The sequence below is a fragment of the Amblyraja radiata genome, chromosome 15 (genome assembly GCF_010909765.2).
Source record: "Amblyraja radiata isolate CabotCenter1 chromosome 15, sAmbRad1.1.pri, whole genome shotgun sequence".
Lineage (NCBI taxonomy): Eukaryota > Metazoa > Chordata > Chondrichthyes > Rajiformes > Rajidae > Amblyraja > Amblyraja radiata.
Genome location: NC_045970.1, coordinates 4,332,108 through 4,344,324, shown reverse-complemented (window position 1 = coordinate 4,344,324; position 12,217 = coordinate 4,332,108). Strand labels below are relative to the sequence as shown.

The 12,217-nt window shown below is 44.8% G+C and overlaps 1 protein-coding gene across 2 annotated transcripts in view; it reads left to right on the top strand.

The window, feature by feature from the left end:
• The first annotated feature begins 493 nt into the window (after positions 1-493).
• pank1 (pantothenate kinase 1) overlaps positions 494-12,217 on the top strand; it is a 99,069-nt gene continuing 87,345 nt past the window's right edge. The window contains exons 1-2 of one of the 2 annotated variants that reach the window (XM_033033554.1): positions 494-730; positions 773-877. In XM_033033554.1, the coding sequence (XP_032889445.1) occupies positions 586-730; positions 773-877 (250 nt within the window). In that variant the 5' untranslated portion in view covers positions 494-585. Of the gene's footprint in view, positions 731-772; positions 878-6,397; positions 6,722-12,217 lie in introns of those variants that run through there. The other variant, XM_033033555.1, reaches the window with a different exon arrangement.

Sequence of the window (12,217 nt, the reverse complement as noted above, 5' to 3'; positions counted from 1 at the left end):
GGTTTGTTGGCGACCTGCTACGACTATGACAGTCGCTGCAAGTCGTCTAAAAACTCACCCAATGGGACAGGCCCTTAATTATTTGGAAACATCATCTTTAATAACCGGCTCTAACACTTTACCAACCACCGGAGTCAGGCTCACTGGCCTTTTGTTTTCCCCTCTTTTGCTTTGCTCCCTTCTTGAACAGCGGAGCAACATTTGTAATTTTATACAGTTTTATAAAGAGTACTCAGAAACCTCATCCTTTATAATGGAATCTAAAATGTTGCCCATAAAGTAAAAGAGCAAGGAATCTGCAAGTAATAAAGGGGGTGGCTGGGTGAGGAGAGCGTGGAGACTGGGGTGAAGGGATTATTGTGTAGGTGCTGGAGGAGGGAACGGTAGAGGGATGGGGTGTTGGAGGGAGAGTGGGGCGGGGAATGGGCGGCTGCAGCGCTGTACAGGGCGGGTACAAGGCACAGGCGTGTCTGTGTGTGTGGGTGACGCCGGGCGGGAGGAGCGGAGCGGCGATATGACCGTGAGTGACCTCGCAGCGCCGTGGGAGCGGGGCTGAGCGGAGCGGGGAAGGGAAGGCAGCGAGCAATGGAGGGCAAAGCCCCAGCCCAGCCCCGGACCGACGCCGCTGCAGCCGCCGCTCCTCCCGCCACCGCCGCCCAGCCGCGCAGCAACGGGCTGCAGAACGGCTTCCACACCGGCAGTGGAGGCGGCGGCGGCGGCAGCAGCAGCGGCAGCTTCCACACCAACAGTGGAGGCGGCAGCGGCGGCAGCAGCAGCTTCCACACCAGCAGTGGCGGCTTGCAGCACGAACACGGCTCCCCCGCTAAGAAATGTCGCATCCGGAGGAGGCTGGATTCCGGCAAGAGAAACAGACCGCGTAAGTGAGGGGGGAAGGGGAAGAAGGGAAGGGGAGAGGGAGAGGAAAGGGTGACAAGGGCGGGGGTGGCCAGGTGGAGAGGCGGGGGCAGGTGTGTTGCTGCTGCTACTGCAGGGAATGGGACTGTGAGGAGACGATGCAAATGTGTGGGTGCATCTGTGCGGAGGCGTGAGGCTGTCTGTGAGATGTACACGGGTAAAGGTGTGTACAGTGTGGAAACAGGCCCTTCGGCCCAACTTGCCCACACTGGTCAACAATGTCCCAGCTACACTAGTCCCACCTGCCTGCGCTTGGTCCATATCCCTCCAAACCTGTCCTATCCATGTACCTGTCTAACTGTTTATTTGATGATGGCATAGTCCCAGCCTCAACTACCTCCTGTGGCAGCTTGTTCCATACACCCACCACCCTTTGTGTGGGAAAAGTTACCCCTCGGATTCCTATTAAATCTTTTCCCCTTCACCTTGAACCTATGTCCTCTGGTCCTCGGTTCCCCTACTCTGGGCAAGGGATTCTGTGCATCTACCTGATCTATTCCGTTCATGATTTTGTACACCTCTATAAGATCTCCCCTCATCCTCCTGCGTTCCAAGGAATAAAGATCCAGCCGACTCAACCTCTCCCTATAGCTCAGACGCACGAGTCCTGGCAACATCCTCGTAAATCTTTTCTGAACCCTTTAAAGCTTTATCTTTCCTATATTTTTCCTATAACATGGTGCCCACAATACTCTAAATGTGGTCTCACCAACGTCTTGTATAACTGCAACATGTCTTCCCAACTTCTATACTCAATACTCTGACTGATGAAGGCCAATGTGCCAAAAGCCATTTTGACCACCCTATCTACCTGGTGTACGGCGTGCAAGTGGAGTGTGACATGTTGGTTGGCTTGTGTGCGGTGTTAGGTGGATACATTTACCTATGCATACTGTTAAGTTGCTGAAGATCGACACAAAATGCTGGAGTAACTCAGCGGGACAGGCAGCATCTCTTGAGAGAAAGAATGGGTGACGTTCTGAGATCCTTCTTCAGAGATGCCGCCTGTCTGCTGAGTTACTGCAGCATTTTGTGTCCATCTTCAGTGTAAACCAGCATCTGCAGTTCCTCACTACACTATCAAGTTGCTGTATGTGTTGCAGGTGTATGTATGTGGAGTGTGAGAATGTCGTGCAGACACATGAATAAATACAGAGACACAAGCAACTGCAAGGGGTCACAGTTTAAGGATAAGGGGGAAATCTTTTAGGACCGAGATGAGAAAAACATTTTTCACACAAAGAGTGGTGAATCTCTGGAATTCTCTGCCACAGAAGGTAGTTGAGGCCAGTTAATTGGCTATATTTAAGAGGGAGTTAGATGTGGCCATTGTGGCTAAAGGGATCAGGGGGTATGGAGAGAAGGCAGGTACAGGATACTGAGTCGGATGATCAGCCATGATCATATTGAATGGCGGTGCAGGCTCGAAGGGCCGAATGGCCTACTCCTGCACCGATTTTCTATGTTTCTATGCAGTTGCTAAATTCTTAAGCAGAAAACAGTCTGAGATACTCGGAGCGTTAGGCAGTATCTATGGGGGGGAATGGACAGACCACATTTCAGTGTGGGACCCTTCTTCACAGCTGATTGTATAAATGCAGATGTTTAGGCCTGTGGTTATATTATGAGGTTAAAGTATAGATCGCTGCACAATGAATTAGTAATGATGTAGATGTGTGCAATGGGATTGTACTGTGATTTTATTGAGAGATGATGGCGCATATGAGGAGGTGTTGCATGTGGGTGTAGTTGTGTGAACAAATGTACACATTAGAAAAACAGATTAAAAGGTAAATATGTGTTTGGGTCCAAATATAGAGGTACAGATAAGCATATATACAATTACAAATACAAATGTGCACTGAAATGCAGTGGGATGTGCATAACTGTAGCATATACTGAGGTGTAAATCGATGTGTGTAAATATGCAAATACAAATATTCAAATGAATTTGCTTGTTGGATTGTACAAGCGTAGCAAAGTGCATGGTGATGCATTATGGTCGAAGGAATAAAGGCGTAGATTATTTTCTAAATGGGGAGAGAATTCAAAAATCAGAGGTGCAAAGGGACTTTGGGATGCAGGATGCCCAAAGGCCAGGCCGACCCTGCAACGCCGCCAGGACAACAGAAGTCAAGATCCCTGCACTTACAACAACTGGGACTTGAAAATGGGGCCAAACTAGCGACTCTGTGTACTGTCTCAGTGTACTACTGCTATACGCTTGTACTCCATCTGAGATGCTTATCTAACATGTATCTAAGTGCTTATGCATCGTAATACTTGTACTGAATTTTGTAGAAAAATGAATTTCACTGTACCTCAATAGACAATAGGTGCAGGAGTAGGCACCTTCGAGCCAGCACCGCCATTCACTGTGATCATGGCTGATCATCCACAATCAGTACCCCATTCCTGCTTTCTCCACATATCCATTGACTCTCCTAATCATTAAGCGCTCTAGCTAACACTCTCTAGAAGGCATCCAGAGAATTGGCTCCACTATATTCTGAGGCAGAGAATTCGACAGATTAACAACTCTGGGTGAAAAAGTATTTCCTCATCTCCATTCTAAATGGCCTACCCCTTATTCTTAAACTGTGGCACCTGGTTCTGGACTCCCCCAACATTGGGAACATGTTTATTGCCTCTCGCGTGTCCAATCTTGTATGTTCCCTCTCATCCTTCTAAATTCCAGTGTATACAAACCCAGTTGCTCTATTCTATCAACATACTACAGTCCCGCCATCCCGGGAATTAACCTCGTGAACCTACGCTGCACTTCCTCAATAGCACCAATGTCCTTCCTCAAATTAGGGGACCAAAACTGCACACAATACTCCAGGTGTGGTCTCACTAGGGCCCTGTACAACTGCAGAAGGACCTCTTTGATCCTGTACTCGACTCCTCTTGTTATGAAGGCCAACATGCCATTAGAATTTTTCACTGCCTGCTTCTTCTTACTGAGTCCACACACAAGATTAGAAGTTGTTCAGCCAGAGCTGAACACACTTCTCGGCATCTGCGTACAATGGTGTCTGTCTTGTGCGTGGTGGTGGAACAGGGCCGCGACGTGAACACTCTTTCCTTGACCCCACTGCCTGCTGTACGTGCATGCTTACTTTCAGTGACTGATGAACAAGGACCCCCAGACCTTGGTACATGTGACAATTAAAATCCCATACCTTGCCATACTAAAAGGTTAATTTGCAGGTTAAGTTGGTAGTAAGGAAAGCAAATGCATTGTGAGAGGACTGGAATATGAAAGCAAGTATGGAATACCAAGGCTTATAAGGCACTGACCAGGCACATTTAGAGTATTGTGAGCAGTTGAGGGCCTGTCCCACTTGGGCGACCTAATCCGCGAGTTCTGGCGAGTTTGCCCTCGACTCGTACTCGCTGCATGGTCGACACGAGGTCATAGGATGTCTTCGTAACTCTGCTTCATGCTCGAGAGTGGTCTCCGCGTACTCGAGGCCTCATCTAGTTTGCGGCGTTTTGTTTCAATATGTTAAAAAATGGTCGCCATGGAAAAAATCAATACTTTCTTTACTCGTAGGCTTAGTCGTAATAGGAGGTTGGCATGTTAGGCGTAGGTAATCGAGGGTAGTCGTAGATAGTCTTCATCATAGTCGAAGGGAGGTTGTCTTCACTCTCCACTATTCGGTGTCCAATTTTCCCGAAGTTAGTCCTAGCTAGTCGAAACTAGTCTTCAACATGGTCGAAGGAGGTCTTATACATAGTCAAAAGAGGTCTTCAACATGACATTTTTTCAAACTCTTCTAAACTCGCCAATTAGGTCGCCCAAGTGGGACAGCCCCTTTATAATACATTTATAGTATTGTGAGCAGTTCTGAGCCTCAAATGTGAGGAAGGATAAGTTGGCTTCAGGGAAGGTCCAGAGGAGGTTTAGAAGAATTATACTAGGGATGACCGGGTTAACATATGAGTAATGTTTGATGGCTCTGGGCTTGTATTTGCTGGAGTTTAGAAGACTGAGGGGGGAATCTCATTGAAACTTACCCAATAATGAATGGTCTAGATAGAGTGGATGTGGAGAGGATGTTTATACTAATGGAAGAGTCTAGACCAGAGGGAACAGCCTCACAATAAAACAAATACTCTTAAGAATGGGATGGAGAGGAATTTCTGTAGCCAGGGGGTGGTGAATTTGTGTAATTCATTCCCACAGATGGCTGTGGAGGCTAAGTTATTGGGTCATTTTAAATTGGAGATTGATAGGTTCTTGATGAGTAAGGTTGTTGTTGGAGGTTACAGGGAGAAGGCAGGAGAATGAAGTCGAGAGGGAAAGATAGATCAGCCATGGTCGAATGACGGAATGGGGTACAAATGGGGTACGAATTTCACTCGATGGGTTGAATGGTTTAATTCTGCTCCGATGTCTTGTGTTCTTCTCTACAAATGTCTAAGGTGCAAGTGTAGATATGCTGGGTGCAGGGGTGTATAATCACAGTTGCACAGAAGAGATGCATTGATGCGTGATACAACAAATGCACGTCTTTAGAAGGTGGGAGAAAACCGGAGCACCCGGAGAGAACCCACATGCTCACAGGGAGAACGTACAAACTCTGTACAGACAGCACCTGTGGTCAGGATCGAACTCGGGTCTCTGGCGTTTTAAGGCAGCAACTCCACCTTTGCCAACTGTGCTGCCCTAGTTTTCATTGTGTGGATGTGTACAATTATAAAGGTACATGGTGAATGTACAGATATGTGCACTATAGAGCAAGCGGTACACAGTTGCATGCCCCCATGTTACACATTGCATATTGAGAGGCCGATCTGAAATGTGACTGCATAGTTTTATGTTTAAAATTATGCAGATGCTGGAAAAATCGAAGGTAAACAAAAATGCTGGAGAAACTCAGCGGTTGAGGCAGCATCTGTGGAGAGAAAGAATAGGCGACGTTTCGGGTCGAGACCCTTCTTCAGACTGATATCGGGGGGGTGGGGGGTGGGGGGAGGCGGAGACTGTAGGCTTGTGGGAGAGCTGGGAAGGGGAGGGGTAGTTTTATGTGTAACTTTACAGATTGAGTAGCATGATTACAATTTTGGATGCTTGCGTTGTAAAATGGGGTGAGACAAGGTGTGGATGGGTTCCAAAGATGCAGGTTTTTGTTATACGTGTGCCTGGTGTATATGTGTAGATACTGAAAGGAACGCACATATGTTCAGGGCAAAAAAAAAAACAGACTGGAAAGTATTAACAATGAATATATAACCCATAATTATGACGCACCACTTTCTTTGAGTGTGTGTGTGTGTGTGTGTGTGTGTGTGTGTGTGTGCGCGCGCGCGCGGAGGGGGGGGGGGTTGGGTTTGGTGCTGTGGTGTGATCAGTGTTAATGCTGGATCTGTCTGCAGTGTGTTTTGTCTGATTGGGCAAATCTCTCAGGAGGTTGTGGTCTGTTGCTAATATTCATTGGTGACTTAGTGAACCATCTGTAATGGCCAATAAAACCTCTTCATGTAAAATACACCCACTGACACCAGGAGAGAGGTAACTTGATTCCTACCAAAGTGCAAAGGCAGGTTTCTGGTCCACTTTATTTCTGGTCCACTTTATTTCTGGAGGTGCTGAATATCGGCAAATTCAGTATAAATGTACATTTATTCATTCAGAACCACTTCTGACCGAGTGGGCATTACAACATATCTGTTTGAAACTTCCTTTGAGGAAAGGATCCAGCAAAGTGTTTGCCGGTTACTGTGCCTTGTGTCTGGTGATACGCTGTTATAATGAAGCTGAAAGAAACTATGAAGATGAAAGATGCAAAAAGGCCATGTAAGTACCATGCCTAATGCAACTTTGCCTGTTGAGTTACTCCAGCATTTGGTGTCCTTTTTCAGGCTGAGGAGTGAGTTTGTGGGAGACCCTTCAATTTATGATGGGATTTGATAGGAAAGATAGAGAACAGATTTCTTCACCTGAAGGAGATCCTGAACATGGAACTCATTGACTCATGGAGTAGTTGAAGCAAGTAACAGTCTTGCACTTGAGGGCAAGCCAGATACATAAGTAACATTATACTGATAGTGTGTGATGCAGGTGGACATTAACATCAGCATAAATCATTAGCTGAGGGACTTCTTCTTGTAGTTGTTCATCTTGGGTGCTTTTATCAAGCTGTGGCAAGCCATGTTACTTAGTTTTTGGTGTGTTGTGACTCAAACTTTGGAAGGCATTTATAAATGTCTGTGTTAATGTCAAATGTTCGATTAACGTTAGACACACATTGATCCAATATAAAATTGTACACTGATAATATTCTCAAAAACAAAATTAAATAAAATCTTTCCAAATGTCTCTCCCATCTGTGATAAGTGCCTAACTAAAGAGGCAACAATAGCACACTCATTGGTTTCCTGTGCAAAACTTCAGAAATTTTGGAAGGAAATTTTTGAAAGCTTTTCAAAAATATTTAAATTAAGACTGGACCCAAATACAGAATTGATTATTTTCGGAGCAAGGGAAGACTGTTCCGAACTAACTATATTTCAAAGATGTTTCCTAAACTATGGTTTGATATCGGCAAAAAAACTTATACTTAAATTCTGGAAAAACGCTCCTATCCCATCGTTGAAAATGTGGATCACAAATATGTCGGAAATATTACATCTCGAGGAAATGAGACTCGTTCTAGCAGGAAAACAAGATCAATTCTTAAGAATATGGTCACCTTTTATTGATTTATTACGTATAATATGGTGCAGCATAACCCTTGAAAGTTATTGTTTTAGAACTAGGTGATGGGTGTGAATCGTTATGAATTAGGCACATTCCCTTTCTTTTTGTTTAGCTCTACCTTCTTTGGAATCTTTACTGATTTCCTTTCCCTTCTTAAGGCCCTCTTCTTTGGGGCCTTGTTTTTTTTTCTTTTTTCTTCACATTCTCAAGCACGCAGTCTACTTAACCATCATCATTCATTTAACGCCCACTACTGCGGACTACACTTCACTACTATCCTCATTCTCCTCTTCTTTCTCTTTTCTCTTTTTCGATTCCAGCTTAAAGTTTAAAAAAAAGAGAAGCTGTACTCGAAATGTATTATGTTGCATATCATGATTAAGGTGCATGCACAATGCTTTTAATAAATAAATAAATAAAATAAAATAAAATATAATAAATTTCTGAATGAAGTTTCAGTTCAGTTTATTTTATTGTCGAGGTGCAGTGAAAAGCTTTTGTTGCGTGCTACCCAGTCGGAATTCAAGTTGAAGCTTGGGAAGGGGTATAGACTTTGCTGAAAGCCAGAAAGTATGTTGTTGGCATCAGAGAGGCAGTTGTGATAGTTGTCAAGAATGGAGAGTGTTGCCCCCTGGGTCGGTTGTGAACTGTTGCCATTTCAGATTTTTCACCAGCGTGAATTGCCAATTTTATATTTGATACAGGAAGAATTGTTGAATTAAAGGAGGCAGCTAGAACTACATATAGGGCTTAGAGTCCAAATGTAAATAGTGGCATGTAGCAGTTAGAGCTATTGGCTCTATCAAAAAGCAGCCCAGGTTTAATCCTGACCTCGGCGACCTGTGTGGAGTTATCGTGATCTCCCTGTGACTGCGTGGATTTCCACTGGGTGTGATGGCAGGTTAATTGTCGATTGTAAATTACTTTGTATAGGCAAGTGGGAAAATGAATCGAGGAACTATGGGCATAGAGGAGAGAATAAGATGGTGAATGGGACCGATAAGATTACTCGTATAGATGGAACAAAATTCAGTGACTAAAAGCTCCTGAAAATCTTTGAATCACTTCCCTCTGGAAGGCGACTCCGGACTGTCAAAGCTGCCACAGCCAGACATAAAAACAGTTTTTATCCACGAGCAGTTACTCTACTCAACAGCCAAAAATCTGTAGCCTCCCTTTGATCTGGTATTTAATTGGTTCACATGCTTGATCAATGGTGTTTTATCATTAATGTTTTATTATTATTAATGTTTAGTGTTTTCTGGGTCATTCATAACTGTCACTATGTCATGTTACTTGTGGGCGGAGCACCAAGGCAAATTCCTTGTATGTGCATACTTGGCCAATAAACTTACTTAAATTGAAAATCAGGCCAGCGCGAAGAGAATGCACTTTAATGTAGGATCTCCAGGCATCCAAACACATTGACAACCAATGTTAGATATGGAGTGACTGTTATACATGTAGAGTTGTAGCTTAAAATTTAGAGCATTTTCTAAATGGTGATCGGAAGTGAAAACTAATCTTGAAATAATTCTCACCAACTTGGTTTGTCATTTGCTCTGTTCAGGCTGTCAACAAACTGCACAGAGCTGTGAATGCATCTGTGAATGTAGCCTGGTCAATCTCAGCGATGGACCCCATCTACACTTCACACTGCCCTGGGAAAGAGACCAAAGTGAACAAAGACCACTTACACTTCCGTCATTCCCTCTCCACTGCTATCAGCCTGTGGAACAAACCTTTTTATAAGATAAGGGTGTAGTCCTGATCTCCCAATCTTGTCCCATGACAATCCTTGAACTTTTTTTTATCTGCACTTTCTCAGCAGCTGTAACCCTCTATTCTACACTCTGGTTATTTTTTCTCTGCACTACCTGTGGGCTTGTGCATGCTTTGATTGTATTTATATTTGCTTTGATTTGACTGGATGGCGCCAAGAAATATTTTTTTGCTGTATCTTGGTACATGTGACAATAACAAACTGATACTAATATTAAGCCTCATTTACCAATTGCTGTGGATTTTTGATGTGATTTTTTTTGTTTTTTTTGTTAATAGACCTGAATGATCCATTAATCAATTGCTTTCCTTGTGGGCAAAATAGAACAGTCCAGCACAGGACCAGGCCCTTTGGCTCACAATGTCTGTACTGAACACGATGCCAAGACCATCTTGTATCTGGCTGCGCATAATCCATATCCCTCCATTCCTGCACATCCATATGCCTATTTAAAAAGCCTCAACACTACTATCATATCGGTCTCAACCACCAACTTTGGCAGCGTGTTCCATCTGCTCACTCTCCTCTATGTAAAGAGTCATAGACTCATAAAGCGTGGTAACGGGCTCTTCAGCTTAACTTGCCCACACCTACCAATATAAACTACTTGCCAACCCCTTTAAACTAGGCCCACCTGCCTGCTTTTAGCCCATAACCCTCCAAACCAACCCTATCCATCAGGCACGTGCCCCCAAGGTAGGCACTGCCTACCCTGACTAAAATTATAACATAGTAATTACTAAATTTAAATAGTAAAGGCATGGGAGAATTATGCCTATCTAAGAGATCGATCTCTTAGGTAGGCATAATTCTCCGTGCCTTTCATCCGTAGCACTTGCAACACGCGAAGGTCTGTGCAGTCCACGTGCCGTCAGCACTGCTTCAAGCCGTCAATGACAAGCGGGGCTGAAGGCAGCAGAAATTCTACCTTTGCTGTACTGCGCAGGCGCAGTAGTCTACTGCGCATGCTCAGGCGCTAGTTTCTTGGTGGGGTTTTCAAATATGGATTGTCATTATCTGAAGAGTATCTTCGGAAACAAAGAGAGAAGAATGGAGTTCGTGATTGAATTTACTCGGCTGTGGGAATGTAAGGATTTGTGGGAAGCGGCTGACATGAGCGAAGTCGGCGAGCGGCAGGTGAGAGGTGTTCAGACGGAGAGCACTGCCAAAGGTGAGCGGGCCGGCAGAAGGCGCTGAAGTGGTGGCCAGTTCTGCTGTCGGGTCCTGGCGGCCGCTCGCAGCTACCCGAGTTGCTTCCCTCCCCGGCTACAATGCGGTGGCTCGGCGCCCAGAGCGCTGCGGCAGTGGTGAGTGAGTTACTGGCATTATCCCCGACCCCCTCCTTCTCAACACTCCTGCCCTCCACGCAACTTTACCCCTGGCACAGACTCTCCACATGCTGTGAAAGGAACTGTCCCTCCCAATTGGTCCCTTGAACAAGTGTTGTCATTCAATAAGATGACAACTGATTCAACATTTTCCTGTACTTCCGTTTTTCCCACTATCTCTCCACCTGCCATCACCCTTCACCCCCCACCCATTCAGTAATTCAGAATAAAGGAGACTTGGAAGCCTTGGGCAAATTGAATTGTTACTGTCTTTATTTTTATTTTTTATTTTTACGGAGAGAACAATCTGCGCATGCGCGGTTTAAGTTATTTTTTAAAAGCCGACTGACTGCCTACCCTGAGTAATTACTCACGGCACGTGCCTGCTATCCATGTACTTGTCTAAATGTTTCTTAAAATAAAAATCGCCCAACACATCTCCTTTAAAATATGCCCCTCTCATCTTAAAGATATGCACTCTAATATTTGACTTTTCCAAGCTGGGAAAACGGTTCTGACTATCTATGCCTCTCCTGATTTTATATACTTCTATCATGCCTCCCCACAGCCTCTGGTGTTGCAGAGAAAACAATCCAGATCTGACCAGGCTCTCCCTGCGGGCTGCTATAGGCCCATTAATCCAGGCAACATTATAGTACATCTGCTCTGCACCCATTTCAAAGCCTCCACAGCATTGGAGAAGAAGAATTCTGAAGAAGGATCCTGACCTAAAATGTCACCCATTCTTTTTCTCCAGAGATGCCGCCTGACCAGCTATGTCACTCCAGCACTTTGTGTCTATCGTTGGTATATAGCAACATCTGCAGTTCCTTTTTACTAAAACCCTGTACATCCTTCCTGCAGTTAGTTGACCAGAACTGCACAGAACATTCCAAATGTGGCCTTAAAGTCCTATAAAGCTGCATTGTGACACCCTGACTCTTATACTCAATGCCATGACCCATGAAGGCAAGCATATCATATGGCAGCTTTACCACTTGTGTTGCCCCTTTCAGAGAGCTATGGACATGGATCCCAAAATCCCTCTGTACATCAATGCTGTTGAGCGACATGCCATTCATTTTATTTTTGCCCCTTGCATTTGACTTCTGAATGTTCAACGCCTCACACTTGCTCGGATTAAACTCCATCTGCCATTTCGCCTCCCATTTCTGTAGCTGATCTCTATCCCGCTGTATAGCTTGACAACCCACATCATAGTCCATAGTTGCTCCCTCTTAGAACCAGAGACACGGGTTTGATCCTGACTACGGGTGCTGTCTATATTGAGTTTGTACCTTTTCCCCATGACCGCGTGGGTTTTCTTCAGGTGCTCCGGTTTCCTCCCACACTACAAAGTCGTGCAGGTTTGTAAGTTAATTGGCTTCGGTAAATAATTAAAATTGTCCCTAGTGTGTAGGATATTGTTAGTGTACACTGATCGCTGGTCGGCGTGGACTCGGTGGGCTGAAGGGCCTGTTC